We start from the raw sequence: 24,468 nt of genomic DNA on the forward strand, positions 1-24,468 counted from the left end.
CAACAATTAAAAGGGAGATTAAAAATTAAGACAACAAAGAAGTTTGTTTATACAAACTGGGCTGCTAGATCTCCAGCGTGAAGTATGGAAAGACTGCAGAATCTAAAACTAACAAAAATGTATGTCACAAGCTGATACATTTAATGCAAGTCAAATACTCTCGTAGGAAACTACAATGTGGAAGAGAGTAAGCAAGTGGAGATGTGTAGTCCTTGGAGTTAGCTCACTGCATAGCTAATTTATATAGATAGGCTCATATGGATCTTCTCAAGGAGTCAAATCTATGCTCCTGAGAATCCAGCTTTGTCCTTAGCAGGACAAAGTTCAGTGAACTGCTATAATCTGTATAAGAAAATAAGCTTGGCTGGGAAATAACTTGGAAGGCTTCCTTTGTGTACTGAGATGAAAGACTACTGTATTTTTGCAGAAGCATTTTAAATCCTTGAAAAGAATGGGCACAGCAAGAGGGTAAGAAGACAGACACTATTAACTGGCAAGTCAGTTATACAGAGGAAGAATAATGTCAAAGATTAGTACAAATATAGAAGTCACACCTACTGAATTTCAACACATCATGATGGCAGGACTACTGAATTTTTTTTTAGAGAGAAAGTATGTTGCAGACTTCAATCCAACTCCTCCTCCTTACTCCAAGGCAACAGAGATCTCCTAGCACTGTGTAATGGACACGTTTGCTGAGCACAGGATAAGCCATACACAAGAGAGATGCAAACATGATTCAGAGTATAGCTGCTTAATGTCCCCTCGTGCCCCGGGAAGACGGACACTGAAGAAGAATTAGGTTGCGCAGCATGCCGAATGCTTCTTCTGTTGTTGCAAAATCCAAAGTAGACATTTCATTTTGCTATCTGTCACTGCTTCGGAGCAGCTCTTCTATCTGTTTGATTGGAAGATAAGAATGTGCATGTGTATGAGGGATCCCTTTCATCACGGGGTGAGCTCTGCTAAGGTGTGATCTAACCTGAATTACGATGTTAAAATCTGCAGCCTCCCTACCTTTATTATCTGTCTTTTTTAGACTATGAGACTTTTTTTATCTTTTGACGCCTATTCAGTAGTCTTTGTGCTGTGCATTTTTTCCATTTGCTTTTCAGATTTCTGAGGTACAGTAATTGCCTGTTTTGTTTCCTAAAAACTTAAATTTAGAAATTTTAATGAATACCTAAATCATTATTAAAGAGTACAGACATGCCTGTGCCTGCTTCTGCCTTCCCGTTTTCTGAGTTGCACTCCAGTAAGAGTAGGATCAAGGTCTTCAAAGAACAAGACTGATTAAACTGAAAACTATTTTTTTATATTCCTCTCCTTTTTTAATCTAATAAAACCTTTAAATCTTGTACTAGACACAAGGAATATATCAAGGGAGAAAAAAAGATCAAAAAGAAAAGGGTTGGATAAAATGCGTTTTCGAGCAATTTTACATGTTTTAATTCAGAGGAAAAACAGAGAGTTTTTTAACTCAATAGCACCTTGTGCACTGGACAAGTGCTCAGTACCCAGGCAGCAATGTCCACTTGCTGTTTGGGAAGACAAGATACTTTTGCTGTCTTGGAACATAAAAATTTGAGTTCTCAGTCCGCTGGGGAAGAGAGAGGTGGGGCTGAACTGTTGGCCTAGCTTGCCATCTCCATAAGTAGGGAAGCACATAAAAGGGTGGAAGGAAATCCACCAGAATGCAGCAGCTGGTGCAAGGCTATTAGACTGCAATTTTCATGAGGCTGACAGTAGACCACGCAACTACAAAATGGCAGAGACTGGGAATAGCTGAAACAGGTTGCACGCTGTTGATAATTATATTTTCCATGGCAATGATGCCTACACAAATACAATTTGAAAGAAAAAAACCTAATACTGGTGTGAATAATCTCAAGAAGGAATTATTGAAGTGATAGCTTTAGAGGCAGCTAGTTGCTACAGATTAATCAACTGCATAAAAATGAAATTTTAACCAGGGAAATCACAAGGCTTGAAGATACCTAGCAGTAAGTAAATATTGCTGCTGAAGATTTAGCACTAAGAACCTCCTGATTTATGGATTTATCAAATGCTCTGTCATTGCAAATATGAAAATGATGAGATAAAACAGTTAAGCATCAAGGGAAAACCAGATAAAATGAAAAACAATAAAATGTGTAGCAAATCTGGTTAAGGAAGGGGGCTAGCACCAATATTCTACATCAATGACAGAAAGAAAATGATGTAAACATGAAGAGAACACTATCTGTAGCTGCTTAGTCTTCATGGAAGCTCTTTTAGAGAATTAACAACTGATAGAAAAGTAATAGGTCAATGATTAAAGAAAGAATATGCTAAGTTTAAAAGCCAAAATGGTACAAACAACAATTTAGTTGTGTGTAAATATGAAATATGAGTGATGAGAATGAATGAAAAGAAAAATGACTGAGGACAGCTGGAGAAAGGAATAGATGTAACTGCTCACTAAGACTCATTAAAACTTGACCGGTTTGTTTTACATCTCAAGGACAGCAAGTTTTTCTATAAAAGATGTGGCTGAATTTAAACTTTAATTAAACTAGTAATGCTACAACTCTTTATGGCTATTAAGATATTTTCTAAAGTGAACAAAATAAAACAAATGTATTCCTTTGAATTTTTAAATGGCCTAGAACAGAAGACTAAAAACTGGTAAGGAATAAGCAAGAGCACCACTGACCATTTTAGCACAAATAGTCAACAGTCACCCATGGCTGCTGGACGCGAGTAGCACAGCGCGAGGTGGGAAGCACAGCATGAAATGCATCTTGTGCCTACGTTACGAATTGCCAAGGCATCTCTCCACATAATGGCAAGTCACGCCATGGGAAAGAGAAAAGGAGGATCTTTTCCTTCATAGTAGTGCCATAAGCTGGCTCTTACATGCCGTAGCATCAACTTGCTTTCCAGCATTTGTCTCCTGTAGATTGCCCCTCCTCCTTGGCAGACCTTTCCAGCTTCCTTGTGACTGTTTAATTATTCATAGCCAAACAGAAACATTGGAAAAATTACAAATTTAACACAACAGTAAACCAACTTAGCCAGGTATAACTGCACCTCCGAATTGCACTACAGACTTAGTTTTCTTCACATGTAACTCAAATGCTTGTCCTGAAGCTTCTGTAGCGGTTCACCTTGTTGTGAAAGTTGCAACTGAAGTGCCACTGCAAGAGCCATCTGCAACCAGATGGCTTCAGTGATACTAGTTGAGTTTGCAAAGTATTTTGGGAATATAAGGAGAATATAAGTGAATACGTGTATTAAACGACACCCATGTTTCAGTTACTTGCACTACAGTCTTTATCGCGGGTATTGCATCACCTGTTTCCTTCAGAAGTTGTAAGTAGTTCAAAGCACATATTACAGATAATAAAGAACTAAAAAGAGAAGGAAAAATGTATTAAAACTTCTTTCTTACTTGCTGTGTAGTGGCTCTGTTTAGGGCACTAGAAGCAGGTGTTTCCAAATTGTTGATTTTAAAAATTTTCTTCTCATTTTTTATGCATACACATCTCTTAAAGCAAACTAGCTTAATTTGGGAACTAAACTCTAAAAGAATAGTCCATAGGGACTAATTTGTCCCTTGTCATTCCTCAGCTACAGACTTCACCGAGCACTGTGCCTAAAGGAATTCATAGTATAAAGTACATGCATTGCTATGTTAAAAAAACAGCATATCACATTCACAACTGCAATTCAGAATGGTTTTTTTGGTTTTGCAAAACCTGCCATACATACTCTTCAGTGGGCAGTGATACAAATTAAACCATAATCCAGATACCCCAAAGCTTTACTTAGTTTGCAGGTGATTTTACAGTAGCATAAACCCAAACAACTTACGAATCAGTGCATCCTACTGTGTTTTTAAATAACTAGCATACTTCTGTGAAATTTATTGCACAGTTCAATCCTTTTTGTTCTTCCCATTTAGACACCATAGGAGCAGTTCACGATAATCTAAGAAAATTACTAACTATCCTCTTAAATGACAAATGTAAATAGCTAGAATGAATTACTATTTATACTTACTTGATATAATACGGCACTTTGTTTGGTGAGATTGCCCTCTCCCAGGGGCCTTGGACAGAAGCTGTTAACAACAAACAAACAAATAAATAAATAAATAACAGCACACACACGTTCACACATACAAACATACCTAGAAGAGACACGTGGAGGTCAAGTTCAAAGCAAACAGGAAAGACAATGTTAATCTCTAGAATTACAATTTTACACTCGGCCACGCTGATACAGGTCTGTTCGCTCAGTTGCCTGTGAAGGCAGGAAGGATTAACCTGCTGTTCTGAAACTTCTGTCCTAATTCGAGAGAAATTGAACTCATTCAGCTGCAAAGATAAATACAAAATAACCTCCTTGACTACTAAGCTTACAGAACAGATATGAAGCAGAGCAAGTAACCTATCTTTCTGGCATGTTCTTTTATAGGGTTCCTCCTGCTAAGGTGTTTAACTGGGCTTTCTTCAATTTCTTTCCTTTTGTGGTCAGCGCTTTCCATCCTTCTAGGAACAGAATTATGTGCTCGTTTACATTTTATGTTGAGTGAAGTTACACTGAGAGACCATCTAAGTATTTTGTTGTTGTATTCTCTTGTTGACTTGTTCTAAATGGAGAACAATTTTATTTTTATTTCTCATTACTAATTGTGTTTTATTGACTTCCAATAACAGCAAATAATGGAGAAAATGACTGTGTGATCACAAGAAATAGAGAGGAAATGACATTAGTCATTCTTGGCTATCACAGTGTTAAATGTCAACATCAACTTACAATATAATGAACATATTTTGTAACAAAGCTTTTTATAAAACTCATTGTTGGTAAAACAATTGTAAATGATTTTTTGTTAGAGATTTTATTAGAGGCAGAGACAACTTATAGTTTATGCCACAATCAGAAAGATAATTTTTTTAATTAAGAGTTTGTTATCTGTCAAAACCAGTAGGACCAAGAATTTTCTTTTTTAATATAGTGATTAAAAAAGAAAATACAGGAAAAGCGATCTAGTGGGGGAAAAAAAGCCTGTTTTCTTCACCCAGTGTAACCCTTCTTTTTAGTGACCCCTGCTGTTCACAAAGGAAAGTAATTGTTACCAAGACAACTAGTAATTAGTTGCTTGATCATTTGGCTCCGAGTGTTTTCTTTCCCTCTCTTATTCAAAATAGATACTTTAAAAATGCCACTCCCAAGCTGCAGGTACTTTAACAAAGTCAACAAATCACAATCCATACAAATAAAAATCACCAATATACACATTTCATATATTTTGTACCAGAATTGTTAAGTCTGCAGAAAGAAATATACTGCCCCTCTCTCGCCCACATACTGGAGCGTGGACAACAAGCGTTGGAGGAGAGAGATGAAACATGCTTATAAGCATGGCTGTATAGGGAAGTCTTGCTATTTCAGTAGAGTCGCATGCACATGAATTGTGAAGAAGGGCTGAAAGGAGGCTGGGGACCCCACAGAGGAGAGAGAAATCAGATAGCAGCAGTGGAGGAAGCTGGACCCATTCTAGATGGTCGGAAAAGGAGAAGGAAAAGCAACTGGGAACAGGGTACAGGCTGCGCAGTGGGACAACGGGTTTCACATACATTTTAGAAAATGCTGAGAGGCTAGGGAAAGGAAGGAATATGTCTGGAAGAAATATGAATGTGATATAATCCTGTTTGAGATTACTGGTGGCCAAGGAGTAATGAAAAGCCTACCACAGCGTCTCGGTAGGTCCTGCTGTTGTCTTCAACCCCCAACTAACCATCTGTAGCTAAGCTGAGTGTATTGCTTTGCTATTACTTACACAGTTTTACATTCGTTAAAAAAGAAAAGTGAAATTGAATTTCAAAGGTATGAATCATGAAAACAGGTAACTCAAAGTGTGCAAGCAACACAGAATTTGAATTACAGTGTTCGATCTCATGGAAAAATAGCATGCTGCACTGCCATTGAAGTCTGTATCATGACCCACACATACAAGAGCACAGAACTGTGTGCATTTTCAAATACAAATACTCAAATATACACATAATTTATATATGATCAAATACTCCTTCTTGGGACAGGGACTGCCGTTTTGTTCAATGTTCGTAGACTGCATAGCTGAAGAGCTGTGAAGGCTAAGGTTGCCATTCATTAAGCTGCTCTTTTCGGTAGCAGGAGCTGCAGCTGTAAGATGCACGCAGCTTCTCAGTTTCTGTGTACTGTTATAGCCTCAAACAGTGTAAAGATACAGTCTGTTACATAATTTATAGGAATACAAAAAATATCAAAAATAGAATATCATGTAAAGTTTTGATGTTAACTACCTTAAAATAAGGGAACATGTCCTACTTTTAACCCTAGTTTTAGGTTCATATGCTTAATTATTCTTTCTACTAGTGAGAACATAAACTGCTGTAAATGAAATTTTGGTGACTGATCCAATATTCTCCATCGTCTAGAAGGGGGTAGGAAACTGAAGCCAAGGGGTTAGACATAGATTACAATTTCATTTTACACTATCAATTACTTGGTGATTTCTTTGTATGTTTTTATTGAGTAATACTAACCTATGTGTTAATATGTGGTCCGTCACATAGTTTTAAAATTCCTACTCAGTGACAATGATAAAGTTTCTTACCCATGGGAATAGGTATTATCTGAGGACTAATTCAAATAAGATTATACTAAGTTATAATTTTTGAAAATAAAGTACCCTTCAGTAATAACTAAAAATTGACTTTCTTACATATTTCTCTCCCAAACAATCATTAATATTCCCAATGGGAATACCACCAAGCTACAGTTCTTCCACTTTAAGATTTGTTTTTAATTCAATACCTAAAAGACAGAATAGATTGCTGCATATTTTTTGGAAGGTGTATTTCTTCTGTTGCTTCTGAATTAATTTGGGTAAGAGCTTTGCAGTCATAACTTATTATTGCAGAATCTTACATACGATAGTGTTCTTGATACATTAGAAGAGGAACAAATACTTTGCTTTCATGAGAACTAAGTGCTTTAGGAATAACAAACAATTCTGTGATGTTCTGCATAATTGGATTTAGTGTTCCTTCAAGAGATTGCTGTGAAGCTGTCTATAATACACTTTTGGTTTCCTGGATGATTCTAGCCTTGCATAAATTTGAGTTGACAAAATACACAGTACTTTTTACAGTTATGCTAAGAGAATAATAATTTCATTTTTGGCAGAAGCCGAGAAGCTGAGAACAGCTGTTTCTTATCTCTGGTTACCAGTACAGGTTTACTATCCATTACAAAGCTAGTGCAGGTAATGGACATATATATTTAATTCCTGGTTAAGACCATTTTAGTAGTCCATCTAAAACTCTTGCTAGCAAAGACTTTTTTTTTTATATGACACTAGTATCCCTGTGTGCTACAGCACTCAAGAAGCAGACATTTTCCTGTTTGCTAAGTGTAATTCAAAACTCTTTTACTGTTCTAGCTTGCACAGCATAAGAACCCATTACCATACACACAGCTACTTGCAATGCTGTTGACTGAAATTAAATACTACAACAAAATATGGGGCATTTTAAGACTGAATTTAAATTTCGCTATACTTTATTTGCATTGATATGCATTTTAATGGTTACCTAATTTGGGACTTTTATTTCTTTCTGTTGGTGTGCTAACATCTGAGACTTGCTTTACCTATTCAACTTAAGTGAACATGGCTCTTGATGGTAAGCCTACATCCTTATTTGTTTGCAGAATATATAATGAAATGGTAGCATGCTGGCTCTCTGAACTTCAGCAGTGTTTTAATCTATACAGGGATCTGAATGAAATATTAAATAGGACGATAGTATAATTTTATCTGTGTTGACATTACAAAAAATAATCTGATAAATATTTCACTTTAACACTACAAACATAATGAAAAATACATGTATGTTTACTAATAGTAAACTATTTCTCCTCCAGTTATTCAAAGAGTAAATTTAGTATGTTCACATTTAAAAGTTACTCTCAGTGGTCTTATTTACATAGAGAGCACACACTTCTAGTCACTATATAACAGCATAAGTGTACATTTTTAGTTCTAGATACAAAGAAAATCTTTTGACTGTTATTTGTCACTAGGGGTTAAAGTATTGGGAAACAGTTTTAGGACAGAAATCACAAAGTAACACCGGGTAGTGCCCGTACACTGTTACATACATCTTCTCCATTATTTTTTTTCTTAGAAATTTATTATATTTATTATATATGCATTTCGGCATCATGATAGTTAAAGCTGAGCTCATTTTTGTGTTCACAGTCAAGACCTGCACTACCTGCTTGGTGGCCATAGTAGCTGTAACTCTGCAAGGTGCTTAATTATGTTCACATTTTAATAATGCTAATAATTCACTGATTCAGCCTAGGAACTCTACCTGCATGACTTACATTGTTCTACCTACCATTATCATCATTAGTATCTTTATGCAAACATAGAGCTAGGAATTTGTTTATTTATTCACATAAAGCCTGTTTTCATACCAATTATTTTCACTGCAGCAAGGTATGGAGTTGGTGACTTCAGATAAAGGCAGCCAGGGAGGATGAAATGATGAGACAATCTTTGCGTCTGGAAAGACTCTGATTCCCCAAGAATCAGAAGTTCACATCTGTGTAAGGCACCTTAACCTTTCAAAGAAGACGCATTGAGTACGATTCCAATTATTTTCAAATAAGACCATTATAAATGAGAAACTATTGCTCTCCACAGACTGTGAAGAGCTTATGCTTCTCTTCCTGAGAGAATATGCTAAAGCAATGTTTCTCCTCCATACTCAGTTCACGATATACACTGGCAGGATGCCCTCTCCAATACTTATGCCTGCGTGACAGTGGCACAATAGAAGTGTTTGCATAATCTATGAGTTCTTTGAGATCCTTTGCAACAAATGTCAGTATACATCTGTAAAATATGATTTTTTTCCCCCAGATTTATGGAGAATTGATTTCTAAATTATGTGCATTTATTATTGTACTAGGTGAGACCGAAGAACAATCAGATCGTGTTGTGTAGCACTGAGGTCTAATGTTGCACCGTGGAGTTGAGAAACTGATGTCAGAATACATTGACTACACAATTTAGAAGTTACAAGGCAGAAACATCAATCAAAACTTGTCTTTCATAAGGACTACACAGCATGGGGTCTATTCTGCTCCAAGCCCTAGCTCGTGGTGCTGCACACGTGGATGGATTCACAGGCATTTCGGAGATAGAGAGCTCCTTCTCAGCTTGGATTCTGCTGTTCTTAAACCCAAGCAAACACTCACTACTTCCCTGCAATGCTAGCAGCACTGTCTGTAGCTGTAGCACACATGCAGACATTTACTGAATATACCATTTTCAGAACACTTCTAACCAATTTGAAGAAGGGATTATATTAGTCATGAAAAAGTTCAGCACGTGATTAGGGCCAATTATGATGACGGTCATTTTACAAGAGTTATAAAAGAGGCCTTTCCGTCCTGCGTTTCCCACTGGAATCTTTATGGCCAACTTAAGATTTCTCACCTGCAGCCTAAGGTCAACATTATATGATACAACCTAAATAATGCACGCCTTTAATCATGAACAGTGTTTCCAGAAGTTTCCAAATGCCACTTGTAATGTGAAATATAAAATCCATCTAATGCTCATTTTCTTAAATATCACGTTACTGTAAAATGGCAAAAATATAAGCATCTACTTGTTTAATAAAGAAATACTGCATGAAATACAGCAAAGTGATATAGTTTGTATTGATCCACACATCCCAAGTTACAGGCACTTCATATTGCTAACTTCTGTTGCACTCTTAAGCTCTTACAAATAAAACCTCTAAAACTGGCTCATCAAATGAGGTCATAAAATGACCTAATCAAATTGGCGGTGATTTTTATGCAAATGGAATTAGATAAATAGCAAAATAAATCTTTGGTAAATGTTCCATGTCTCACATAGCAAAACATAACAGAAAAATTCTAATATATGTATATAGAATATGCCTATTGTGCCACAGTCCTGGAGTCTGAGGGCAAAGGAATGTCCTAAACTGAACAGAACGCACATCTCATGACAACATGGGTGCATGGTTAAATGCATCAGAGTTAAACTTGGCAGTGTAAAAAATGAAGTAGTTTTTGTTTAGGCTTCACAGATCCAACGTTACTCCAAAAAGATTATAAAATATGGGGGGAAGATTCTGTCTTAGCAACATACTAATTCAGACAGTGGACAAAAGTATAATAGGCAATAACCTATCTTTTGAGTCTTATTAAGAGTAAAAAATAATATTTGATTATTTGCAAATTATTTAGCATTGCAGAGTATAGGATTGTCTACCAACCAAGGATAAAATACAGAAATTAGGCTGCTATAAAAAAAAAAAAGTAATTTTCCTGACCACTCCCCCCAAAAAACCCTCTGCTTTAAAATAAACACTATACAGCATTTTTAAATTGTTGACAAATGAAAACCAAGAACACAAGAGAGAGAGATTTAGAATGAATTATTTTTAACTACCATTCTAAGGTATTTTTTATTGGAAGTCTTTTTTTCACAAACACAAGATATTAATTACAAGGAAAAACTGCTTGCTTCCAGGTGAAGAGAGAGGGAGAACATCATCAGTTGAAAACTGACTTTATCATTTTGTTCAGAAATTTGTATCCCAATGTATTATAGTGGAAAGGGTCACAGCACAAAAGTGCAGGAAAGAGGAAAACATAGGTATACAGCTGGAATTCCATAAATCCTATTTCATTGTGAATCAAATATATTGTTAAGTTTTATGGAGAGATTCTCTGTGGTTTTCCTGAGAAGAAAATATAATGGAAAAATTAAAGCCCACAAGAGAAGGACTGGTGACCATATGACCTGATGACATTCACTGTAAAATTAATTCTACTAAATTTATTCCAAAAGTAAGAACAAAGAGATTCTCTTAAAATATGCCAATGTTATATTTCTCTTAAAAACCTTTAGCAGTCAGGCAAGGGCTAGCACTACCAAAAGTTGTAGCTATGGTCACGATATTCTAAACAAGGAAGAAATGGACTGAAGACAATTTTCCCTAACTTTAAATCTGCTTTACCCGTCACACAAGTCTTGATGTTGAATTGGTGCCCAGTGCTGCTACAAATTCACCATGGTAATAACAATGGCAAGACCTATGAAGTGAACTTTTTTTGTTGGTACTTTAATAGTTTTCTTTTTTCCTCTTTCAGAAGCACATGCAGTCATTTTGCATTTATATGAAAGTAGAAAAAAAAGTTTTCTAGCAATCAGGCTCCTCTAGCTACTATGACCATATTTAAATGCAATAATAAAATCCCTTTGCTTCCAGAGAGTTCTCAGAGTTAGGCTGATTCTTTTGTGACCACTTATCCTCTATCGTTACATTTCTACCTGGCAATATTTTCTATTCAAAACATTCAATGTGATATCTAAAAATATTAAATCATATATCGAAAAGACATGGACGAATGGACATGGTTTCAATGTCTGCATGTCAAAAGTGATATCTGGAAGACAATATAATATAATGTATGCAGTGATAAATAAGAGAGAAAGATACAGCTGTTAGCACTGGAAAATAATCTATCAGGTGGACGGGTAAAGTGTCTTAAGAGTCCTAGAGCCCTGTCATTTTTATAGGCAGATGTCTTAATTAGCAGGACTTGCCCTTTTAAAGATGTCTCCCTGTGCAAGAAAGAGCTTCACTAATCTTTGCTTTGCATAATAATCTAAGCACTCACCCAGAAGGTGGGAGATGTGAGTACTTGACATCTCTCCCAGCTTGAAGGAATTCAGACCCACATCTCCAATTTCTCAGGAGAGTGGCCTAAATAACTGAAGGAAAACACAAAGGCACAGAAAGAAGAAGAAAAATACCAGATCTGAACCTTAACAACTCTGAGCTTATCCTGAGAAGGAGAGAGCTAGGTTACATAGCCCACTCCTGTGATCATATTTTTTAGTTTTAAGCAACAGTTGTCTGACATAAAATGCAGCAGATGCACTCTGATCGCTAGCTTGCAATACAAACTGTTGGCTCCAGTGTTTGTAACCTTTCTGTTTCTGAATGAAAGCTGCTATGGCTGCCTCATTTCATTTTGAAGTCAGTGCTGTTCCTGCTTGGAAGTCCAAAACTTAAAGGCATAGTTAGGTATCTCCGGTTAAAATATAGTTCCTAGCACATATTTAGGTATGCAGATTTAAAAGTCTGGTACTGATGTATCCAGGTAGCAGAAGCTTGTAGCCTGGGAAACACAAATCACAAAATGTTAGCTAGATGTAAATCAGCCTTTCAGACTTGCAAACCTAAATGTTCTTTCTGTTCCTCCTATTTCCAGGTTGTTCACCTTGACGAAAGTCCATGTTCTCTGAGCCTGGGAATCACAAGCAGCACCTAGGATCTCCCAGTCGCACTCGTAAGTAATTGCCAGTTATATCTGAGCACTATTTCATGCAGTCACTTCATTGATATGCTATACATACTAAGAGATGGCTCATACTGGAGCTGGACAGTAAATTACAAGGTTTGCTTATGCTTTTAAAAGATGTAATGCCTTCTATTTTTCAGTGATCACAAGTAATGCATGTGAATGAGCTATCACATTAAAAATAGGATTGATGGGAGGCTGGCTAGCACAGTAAACGATATTAAAAACAATTTGACATCAATCCTACCTCTCTTTTTTTGCATCTCAAAAAAAAAATAACTGTTGTGACAAATATAGGTGGGTCCTCCGACAAGAGACAATGAATCTCATTCTTTGTAAGAGGCAGCATCACAGAGAAAAATAAAGGAGAAGTCAAAAAAGTAAAATTATTCCAGAGGAGTCACTGAAAACTCTGGAGCTGGCATTATGTTTGAAATTTGCAGGTACTCTTTTTCACACTTCAGTTACTGTATATAGTTTCCAAATTAAGCACCATCATCCATGAAAGGATCACAGATTTTTTTAATTACTTTGCTAAATATTTCCCAGTTTCTCTTTAATAGAAAGGAGGTTGGTTTTTTTTTTTTGCGCTATTTTTTTTTACACCCTGATTTGTACCATTCTCATTAAATAGCAAAACCTTCAAAACCAACAAAGTCACTCCGTGGATGCATGATATAATGTCTTGCACACATAATACATTTATCAGCTATATCTTAACAACTATTGCTGTGAATGCTGGGAGCCTCTGTCCTTGGCAAGGAATAAACTGAGGAGGAGCTGGGGCTCTGTGGAGACAGGCAGAGTGAAATGAATTTGGGGAAGCATGAAGGACTGATCAGAAGATCAAGGGCTGAGGTGAGAGAGCCCAGCAAAAAATGTAGGAGGCCTGGATAGAGGCAAGTTCATGTGCTGGCGGAAAAGTAAGGGCCAGTTTTGGTGAAAGTCCTTTATACTTGAGGGCAGCCCAAAGCCTTGCTATAGAGAAACAAGTGTATACTAGCTCCTTTGTCATTACTTTTTTAACTCACAACCGGGAGACATCTGAATTATCCTGTGCCATGGTATAGATAAACACTGTCTCCTGGTCATTTAGAAGAAGAAAGGGTGGAAAGAGAAGGTCGAATTGCGTGAAAGGACAATGGAGTAAAATTGTCCCTAAATTAAAAATGCTACAAAGGAGACTTTTTTTTTCCTTTTTCACTCCTTATCTCTCTAGTTCACACTTTCCTTCCCATCTCTCTCACAAATAGCTATAAGAATAGCTCTTCGAACAGGCTGCAAGTGCTTAGAAACAGGGACTACCACTTGATTCCTTGCCTGCACAGGGCATGACAAATATGAGGTCCCTGCATCACTCCCCCATTACTTTTGTGCTAGCTTTTCAACAGCCCTATGCAGCTTCAGTTCCAACCAAGCAGAAACAGATAGATGATGCTGTAATTTCATATATAAATAACAAACACATAAAAAACATTACCGCAGATTAGCAGGTCGTATTTATTTCTTCCAGATAGGAGAGAAATGTAATTCAGTCACTGATTTAATGTGAACTTGACTACAGTACCACCCTTTTTGCAGAACTACTTAAAGGTAGATCAACTCTAAAAGGACAATTTTTCAAATAAGTATATAAACACAGTTGGGAGCTGAAGATCATCACTCGCACCTTAAGGTGAGCAAGCATGTATGGTAGAAGGAAAGTGGATGCTGAGTTTGAGAGGATGAACTGATTATTACTGGCATATAAATTAGGTATGAAATAGCCAATAAATTGCTTATTTTCCTTACTTATTACAGTTTACATTGATCTTATGTATATCTCGGCTCCTTAGAAAAAAAAGCTCTGTGAGTTGAGCTTATAAAATAAAACCAGAGAGCAGAATGACCATGATTAATCTTTTCACTGTTGTTGCCACAGCTAGACTGATCCAACTTGGACTCTGTTTGCCATGCACTGAAAGATCATTTACAAGCCATTAAATTCACCTTCATTTGACCTGCCCAATTCTGTTTGACAACCCTTGTGTTTGACTTGTTCATCCCCAAAAGTACAGATACAGAAACAAGACTAGTGCTAGACGGCAAAGACTCTGACACTCTCTCTCCTGCAGCCCTACCTCTCCAATAGATGTGCTTCCATCAGTGTAGGGATGCAGCAGAGGTAATATATGAAAAGCATGTAAAAGCATGGTATTTTCCTCAGGTGTAGTAATAGTACATGATACCGAGGAACTCGATGCTTTTGGAATTTGATGCTTATGAAGGATGGTACTGATAGATGCACTGGCAGTTTTCAGTGACTGACACATATTTGGGAAGGATTCTGTAGATATTTTCAGTGCTTCAAGTACCTAACTTTTGCATGCACATGTAAGAATATGTATTTGCAGATGTATTTGCACACACAGCTGAGAGAGAGAACAAACAAACACACATGACCATTTTTTCTCAGTGATTTGGCTATTTCCAAAGTCAACACATTTTCACCTGGCTCCTTTTCTTAAAGCAATCCTCAAGTGGTGAGAAGTGTCCAGAATGATTTCCACTCTTTGCTGGCTCTGGTTAGTACACAGAATGTGTATTGTCTCAGTGTTTCACTAATGGTGGGTGGGCTAAAAGAGGTGACTATCATAACACTGAGCAACTTTTAGATTGATTTAGTTTATCAGTGATAAGGCAGAATGGGTCTAGGACATAACTGTCACACAAGTTGCCTGGCTGCACTCAGCACCGGCACAGAGAACAATGATGTGCTGTTCAGTGTGATAACATAGTTCAGGTCACTCTAGTCTCTTCCAGATTGCAATATAGGCTCGCTTAATTTACCCTTCAAATTTATTCTTTCACCAGGAATACACTGTGTGTCATAAGAAAAACAGGCATCTGCTTACATATTGCATTCATGCCATACACGCATAGCAACTCTCACACGTTCAATCTTGAAAAGTCTGATTTGCAGTTAATATTATAGTGAGCTGACAAATTATCCCCAGTGATTAAGAGTTCATTAAAAAAGATTTCGAAAAAGTAGTAGAAATTACAAATATAGGGCTTATTTCTTCACAGGATCATAATTTGATAAAATAAGACGCAGGGTTGAATCATTGTGAGCCTGCATTCTGCTTATATGGCACAAGCATCAACTCTGGTTTTGAATCTGCAGTTCACCCCACTGAGAATTTTCAGTTTCCCCCTTGAGATTTTCAGTGGAAAAATGGTTAACAAATTAAAATTACAATGCCGTATCAGCTGAAGAAAAGTTTGTCCTCTACCCCACTATGAACATAGCTGTGAAATAATAGTAACATCTATTTCTGATGTCTGGATAGCTTGTCCCTCTGCATGTAAGAGACCATTATCCTGTGACTGTGTTCTGTTCTGCTGATATAATCTCTTAAATAAAGTTTTACTGTTTACTTTCCTTAATTGAAGTACAATAGAAAAGACACGGCCTTTAAGAAGCTTCACTTTAGTCACTGCCTTGGAGCTTTGAAGGTGTTTCAAGTTGTCTTTCAGTGTACTTCAAAACATCCTTGATAAAAGACTGTGTGTGGAGGTGAAGTGGGAATATTACTGGCAATTATATTTTATGCAGAGTTGTAAAAAGTTTACTTAACTGCCATCCTTCTGCCAGCTTTCCCACTATGGTTTTCATCCTCTCACTGCTCTGCTAAGTGATCAAATCCTGCAAAATATTTTACTTGAAGGTCTTATTTTGCCCCTTTTTGGAGCTGAATATTTCTTTGAACAGATAAACCAAATATAAATTGTTTTGAATCCTTTCTGGGTTACAATCGTCAGAAACTCTTACAATTAATATAATTTTAATTCACTAGTCCTAACAGGAAACCTTCAAACAATGAAGACCAGCCTTGCATTGACAGATGTATGGACAAACAGACTTGATACTGGCAGATATTTTCCTTTTACCCTGAACTAGATGAACTTATTTAACAGTCTTCTGCTCCCAGTAATGAAAAAAATGAAAAACATTATAATACAGTCTACAATGGAAACTCATAGCAACGATAACCACCACATGGCTACAAAAATATCAATTAACTGTGTATGCAAGCTGAGCAAGAAAAATGGGAAAATACTCACTGGTAAGAAAATGCTGGGAAGTAGGGCCAAAATCCCTGTGAGCTTCATGCAGTTGCCTGATGCGCTCATCAATGGCCACCTGTTAAGAGAGGAGAAAAAAATTACTCTCTTCTGAACAAGTAACAAGTAGCAATTATAGTCAGATACTTTTTTCATTAGAGAACATTCTGTTTAAAATTAAGCAGGCTCCTGTAACAATCGTTACCCCTCAGGGCTTAACAGAGATTTAATGTGTCTTATCCAAAAGAAAGGAGGTCAAAAAAGGTTTGGGTTTGGTTTTTGCTGTTTTTTTCCCCTCCAACTTTGATGCTAGAACAAGTTGAAAATGAAAAGGCTGATAAAGAAAGGTATAGCAAATTGGCCTGATTTTATGTACCTGAAGAGACTACGACTGTTGCTTGCCAATATTGAAGTCAGAAACATTCCTCTGAGTTCATACTTTCACAGAACTACCTCAAAAGTACTTCTTGGGAGTATACTATGATAAGCCAACATGTGAAAAGTAATCTCTTTTAATGGGGACATGATAACCATATGTTAGCGGAGTGCTGAAATGAGGGTAACCAAAGAGCATGTGGTACAAACATTCCTCTGTTCTTTTAATCAGTCAAATCCTAGCCCCTCAACCCTTTCCTTGGAAGAGTCCTTTGAAGAACATGTTGTTCCTAATGTTTTGTGGGGTTGGTGTACTGCATGAAAACACAGATGCTAGTTATAAGATTAGTTTTATCTTTACCCTTGAAAATCCCAGTAAAGTAAAGTATCAAGCAAGCAGCCAAGAGGGGGTGGTTGCTATAAGATTCCATAGTGTATGAATGACATCTACCAGCAGCTTTTTAGCTTATACGCTAAAAGGATACCATCATTAAGTTAGGCCTAAGAATAGGATTATATAAAGCAAGGAAAAATGTTTGAAAGTAATGATAGAATATTTCAGAATTGTATTAAGTAAAATAACTGATAGGAAGCAGATTCACTTAAATATTGCTTGTAAGAAAAAGTGTTGTATCAACACTGGCAAAGCAGAACTATATAGCAGAACGATTCCTTGGCATAAGAAGGAAACAAATAGGTTGCACGAGTAAAAAGCAATCCACATTTTAAAACTTCCAGGGATTTTTTTGGTTGGTGGTAGGAAGGAGCAATTGTATAATAACTAGGCATGATTCAGTTAGAAGGGAAAAATAATGACAGAATTGACTAGCTCTTTGATATGGCTGTGTTTATTTGCCAAATAACCCCTAGCCCCCAAAATCTTGTTTCACTAAACACAATAGAAATTTAACATCAGGACATGATTTCTTTGCTTACAGTTTCAAAACTGACACTATGACAAAAAAGCTCCCCTTCCTTTCTTTCCTCACACCATTTTTCAGATGCTTTTCCTGCAGCTTCCTCCATTTCTATGCCTTCCTTTCTTCTCTGGCTTCCTATACACATACACGATCAATGTGACTTTTTGTTAGTCCTCGTTGACCACCACCTCCCCACATAGCTCAGCTGCTAGCATACCACCATGTAGCCTCTGTTCTTATTTCTACTGTTTTCTTGAATCCAGAATTGCTCACAGAGCAACATTTATCCTGGTAGGTTTAAGGCAGGCACATGCTGGCTCAGTCCTATGACCTCTGCTTTTTCTGTTTAATCTTGCTGATTGCTTAGCTAGACAAAACTAAGCCTAGGAAGAGGCTGAACTCTGGATAACTTCTGAAACTGTGGATATGTCCTGGTTTCGGCTGGGACAGAGTTAATTTTCTTCTTAGTAGCTGGTACAGTGCTGTGTTTTGGATTTAGTGTGAGAATGATGTTGATAACACGCTGATGTTTTAGTTGTTGCTAAGTAGCGCTTAAGTTAAGGACTTTTCAGTTTCCCATGCTCTGCCAGCAAGCAGGTGTGCAAGAAGCTGGGAGGGAGCAGAGCCAGGGCAGCTGACCTGAACTAGCCAAAGGGATATTCCATACCATAGAACATCATGCTCAGTATATAAACTGGGGGGAGTTGGCTGGGAGGGGCGGATCACGGCTCGGGCATTGGTCAGCGGCTGGTGAGCAATTGCATTGTGCATTACTTGTCTTTTCTTAGGTCTAATTTCTCTCTCTTTTTGTTATATTCCTTTTCATTACTATTATTATATTTTCTTATTATTGTTATTATTATATTTTATTGTAGTTATTAAACTGTTCTTATGTCACCCCACAGGTTTTACTTTTTTCTTTTTGTTCTCCTCCCCATCCCACTGGGAGGGGGTAGGAGTGAGTGAGCTGCTGCATGGTGCTTAGTTGCTGGCTGGGGTTAAACCATGACAGGGTAGAAGGTGGTTGGGTAAAGGACAATTTAAGCCTAAAGTGAATTGCATGGACAGATGTTCTGTTAAGCAATGCTTCATACTAGGGACTGGCTTTGGGCTTGAGTTCATACCTAATTCAAAGCATAGATATAAGCTAAGGAAGTCTGTAAGTGCATAGAAAACAATGATAGAGCTGCTTCTGGTCATCAATATCATTAGCTTAAGAATACAAGCATAAACTAATGTGATATTTTTAATCAAGAAATAGCCTTTCAATGAAGACTAGGAAGATAATCTTAAACATACATAAAAAAAGACATGCAAATAAAAAAATACTGGAAAAAGTGTTAATGGAATTATATATACTCTTTGGAATCCTCTTAAAATAAACCTCATAACATACCAATTTTGTCATTAGGACATTATTGATTAGTAAAGAAACATAAGGCTCCTCCTTTCTATTAGTCCTTACTTTTCAATAAGTCAACTAGGATGGAAAAAGTACTTTCTGGCATGCAGAATCTCTACAGAGAATGAGAGTTCTACAAATACACAGCAGGGAGCAGCATTTCATATGGGAGAATGGCAACAGCCAGCTTGTGGTCAGAATGCAGTATGGCAACCCTTTGGTATGTGTCACCACTGCCAGATCACAGCCCATACAACTTCTTTAAATGTGCTAAAACTGAGAATTTCAATCACTTCAAGATATCCACGTGAGCTTTGAGCTGCACAAAATTATTAAACTGAGATTTTTAGCCATATATGCACATCCAGCAAAATAAAATACCTTACACACTTCAGGGTAAACTTTCAAACTGAACAGCCTGGGATGTGAGCCAGGAAATACCTCTGTCTAGAGGTAGATTTTGTGAATACAGAGATAAATAAAACATTGGGAAATCTTGAGTATTCTCGAGGAAATATCACCTGAGAAGACAGAAAGTTATTCCATTTGGCTGCCAGGAAATACCACTTATTGATGTATCAGCATACTACCTTTTAGGTGCCAAAAGATGAACTCACTGTTGATGGTAGAGCAAGGAAGATTATTGCAGTCAGTCTCTAGGAATTTTACCAAGACTAAGAGGTAAATGATAAAATAACAGAATTTGAACCCACAATAACTGGGGTTATTGCGAACAATAAAAAACCCCACCTGAACAAACAATGATTACTTAAAGTTACAGAAGAATGTGTCTCTGATCCAATAAAATCAGAGCTGGATTTGGCTTTGTGGCTTACACCCTAACTACCTGGAGAAGGAGAATCATATCCACCTAAGTCTTCATAGCTGATTTGTGATTCTTGAAAAAAATTCTCACTGGCATGTGAATTTTTTTTTTTTAATTCATTTTCAAAAACAAGCCATAGGTAATTCCCAAATTTTAAGTTTTGTCTTGTTTTCTTCCAAGTCATGTGAAATAGGTTCTTCCAATATAAGCACAAGCAGTATTCTATGTATTTTTGTATGCTATGCTCTGAACCAAGTGCAGTTTTCCTTAGAACAAAATGATGTTGTGAAAAACTGGAGCTGTGTGTGAAGAAAACAGCAAAATTTTCAACCCAGTTCAAGCATTCACTTTCCTTGCTTTAAATGGAAGAAAATATACATACTGTTAATGAAGTTTTGCAAATAACCCGCCCCTGCCATGTCTCAACAGCCAAAGGAAAAATTATGTCTTCTGACTTCAGTAGTCTCTTCCTACTAGTATCAGCTCAGCCAGACTAATATGCAAAAAGTAATCATTTTAAAGGTACTATTACCAGTACATAACATGCAAGATGGGACTATGTATTGGATTTGGGTATCATTTAGGTGAAACTCTCTACAGTATTTCTCCACAAGTAATGTTACAAAAAAAAAAAAAAAAAATCAATAGGTGGATTTCTAAAGAGTCATCTATTGCTTTATCTGAATCAAGATACGAGAATTTGGTTTTAACTGACCAAAATCTTTTTATATCTGATTTTTACTTAAAAAAAAAGTCAGGATTTCCTGTTAGCGGGATACTTGAACTGTTGCTTTTCTTCACTGAGGATACATGCTTGAAGAGACATGCATTTGCATTATTTATTTAATCCACTGTTTTACATACCATTTATCTTCTTTCAATCATAACAAATGAAAGAGCCACAGTAGTGCAGTAAACGTCATACTTGAAGCTGAAGATGGTAATATTAAAAATCCTATACTGATTTTAAGTGATATTGACATGGAACATAAACAGCTTCTGCTAAACAAATGAACAAATAAAAAGTTAAAGTTCCTCTCCTTTAAAGACTTTGAAAACATTTGATGGAACAAGTTCTGTTTTCCATCATTTGGATGCAGCCATGTGAACTCAATATATAATCAGGTTCAGATAAACAAATTACAACAATAACAAAAGCAAAGCTATGTCACATAGTTGTTAAGAATAGTTTGTAAGTACTTTACCTAATGTAGGGGTTCAACCTTGAAAACACTTGTTATAACAGCTCCACTGAAATCAGAATAAGGATTTGATGGATTTGACTTGGGTCTACTACTAAATTAGCTCTTTTTTTTTTTTAAATTTTGCTGGGTTTTAACTGAGAACATTTTTATTACATCTAAAGTGTTCTTTTGTGTTTATGTCCACACTGCAAAACAGGCCTAGATCAAGAAGGAAAATTAAGTTGTTTTATTCTCAGTATTTTCCATGTTCTCAGAAAGTACCTAACACCAACTATTAAGGTGTTCTGGAGTTGCTGAGCTATTCAGAAAGATGTGATAGAGGAAGGAGGCACATCCCACCATGTTGTTAAAGTTGTGCCTGCAAACAATGAGTGGCCTCAGCAGAGAGCTATAAAAATGGTCTCTCTCTTGATCCATGAATTTTGTATTCTTGGATGTACAAATTCCATATTGGGACAACACAATACTCAGCCCAGGCCTAGCACTGTGTCTTAATCCTGCCCCAGTCTTCCCCATAGCTTTGATGTTCAACTGAACAAGTTCAGCAGAGGAAACTACCTGGGGGGGGGGGGGGGGGGGGGGCAGGCTTACCTCCCAGACAGATGATCTCTGATCACTAGGCTAAGATGTACTCTGCAAAATGAGTGGCTCCAGTGCTGTATGAGTGCAGGTGACTGGCTGAATACTTGTTTATGCTCAGCACACTTAGAGAATTCACATTCAACGAACTCTGCAAGGAATTTATTCAAAAAAGTCTTATTTGTGAAACTTCAATGTTCACAGACAAATGGCCAACAAAGCTTGTGATTGTATCTAGTGAGAAAACATCAGGAAACAGGGAACGTTACAGATGAATATGTGAGTGCCTCCACCCTCGTTAGCATTGAGGCAATTCAGAAAGAGACTTCTGTGGGTTCCAAACTATAATTCAGGTGTGATTCTTGAATTAGAAGTCAATTCACTTCTCTATCACAGTCCTCAGTTCAGACACACCCTTTTATAAAGATGAAGAACACAGCATACAAAAATACTAAGTGTTAGGTATCTATTAAACACTATTTATGTATCTCCCTTCTTGATATATTCAAATAACGTCTCTTGTAGTGCTTCTTAAAGAGATGTAGCATGCAACTGCATTTGAATTTCCTGGCAAATGTGAATGGTAAGTGTGCAAATGCACACTCTTGAGCAAAAAAGCATGGACAAACACCTACAGTTCTTCTTAAACGGCACCATAACAAAAATGCCTTTGCTGTACTATAGCACAGTTTAGTTCAACCACTGCCATGTTAGTGAAACAGCTAAAGAGATGCATTATACACTCATCTCTCCCTGCTTGAACGCATTACTATCTTGCAAAGACTACTTCCTGTAAAAAGATTTAATAATTTTCTTCTCATTCTAATTTTTAAACTGCAATCACATACATTTGTAATATTTACATTTTTCTCAGAATATTTGATAAGCAAGGAAATAAAAAAGCATATTACAGAAACAGTGTTTAAATTAGTATCCCTTAGCCTCTTGTAGTGTGATCAAGTTGCCATAATTGAAAAATAACTGTCAATTTTCTCCTAAAAGGCTAGGAAGAGGTGTAATTGCTTCAGAAGAAGCAATGTGCAGAACAATGAATCAAAACCCATTCTATTGAGGGAGTGGTTATTTGTTTGCATTCACTTAAAAAAACCCCCCACCAAACCAAAAAACCCCACCCCAAAACAACTCTACATGTGACACCAGTGACAACATTACCTGAAATGTCAATTTAGTTGAAAACATGAAACTAGCAAATGAGAAGTCTATACAATTATGTGTCACATGTCTTTGTACATTATCTCTCTTGGGGCCCATCCTGGTTTATATTTCTAAAGAGATCCACCTAGAAATATTCATTTGCCAAGCAGAGTAAGGCAATAAGCAGCTTTTTTTTCTTTCTATGTTTGCTCTGCACATTTTGTTACATGTCTGCAATTTCTAAGTTGACTTTTATTCTTTCTAGGAAAAAAAGATCTTTTTGTCTTTGATGTTCATGGAAAGGAACAGCAGTTTCTACTACCCCTATTTCTAAGCCAAATCATGCTGTCCTTGAAGAGACTTAATAGTGTCAAGTGCTATCTTGATAGGGGATTATTAATACTATAATGGAAAAAATACTTCAATTCTCCCTCTTCCTGATTCACCATCACTAGGTCTACTGACATGCTAGCCAAGTGCTAGAATCCCAACATAAAGTGAAAAGAAAAATGTTTTCTTTCCCCCCCACCCCCCTTAAAAGAAAATGAAACTTTTCCTCACCAGATTTCTCTGAATGTTCTCACTTCTGAATAAAATATACCAAATATAGGCAAATATTACAACATCTGTCAATCCACCAAGAACACAACTTCAAATAGGGGAGGAGGAATGGGTTTTGTTAAGTTCTATCTTGTTAAATTACTTCACTTTCTATTTTAAGATCATCGATAGGTGATATCTACCTGACCTCACTCTTCTATCTGTCATGGTTTAACCCCAGCCAGCAGCTAAGCACCATGCAGCTGCTTCCCCCTCCCAGTAGGGTGGGGAGGAGGAAAAAAGTAAAACTCATGGGTTGAGATAAGAACAGTTTAATAACTAAAATAAAATATAATAGTAACAATAATAATAAAATATAATAATAGTAATGAAAAGGAAGATTAAAAAAAGAGAGAGAAATTAGACCCAAGAAAAGATAAGTGATGCACAATGCAGTTGCTCACCACTCGCTGACCAATGCCCCAGCAGCGATCTGCCCCTCCTGGCCAACTCCCCCCAGTTTACATACTGGGCATGACATCCTATGGTATGGAATACTCCTTTGGCTAGTTCAGGTCAGCTGCCCCGGCTGTGCTCCCTCCCAGCTTCTTGTGCACCTGCTTGCTGGCAGAGCATGGGAAACTGAAAAATCCTTAACTTAAGCGCTACTTAGCAACAACTAAAACATCAGCATGTTATCAACAGTATTCTCACACTAAATCCAAAACACAGCACTGTACCAGCTACTAAGAAAATTAACTCTATCCCAGCCGAAACCAGGACACCTATCCCACTCAGTGAAATTAGACATTTATATTTGAGCTTAACTTCTTTAAATTACTATTCATTTGAAACACAGCAACAGCATAAACTCTTCTGAGGTCAGAATAATATCCTTTTTGT

General features: G+C 36.9%; 1 protein-coding gene across 2 annotated transcripts in view; it reads right to left on the reverse strand.

Annotated features, from left to right (window-relative positions):
- DMD (dystrophin) overlaps positions 1–24,468 on the reverse strand; it is a 922,027-nt gene that overhangs the window by 113,288 nt on the left and 784,271 nt on the right. For both annotated transcript variants that reach the window (XM_050904429.1, XM_050904437.1), the window contains exons 56-57: positions 16,564–16,642; positions 4,045–4,105 (exon numbers count right to left, since the gene is read on the reverse strand). In XM_050904429.1, coding sequence (XP_050760386.1) covers positions 4,045–4,105; positions 16,564–16,642 — 140 coding nt within the window. The remainder of the gene's footprint in view (positions 1–4,044; positions 4,106–16,563; positions 16,643–24,468) is intronic.

This window comes from Gymnogyps californianus, chromosome 1, assembly GCF_018139145.2.
Source record: "Gymnogyps californianus isolate 813 chromosome 1, ASM1813914v2, whole genome shotgun sequence".
Classification (NCBI taxonomy): Eukaryota; Metazoa; Chordata; class Aves; order Accipitriformes; family Cathartidae; genus Gymnogyps; species Gymnogyps californianus.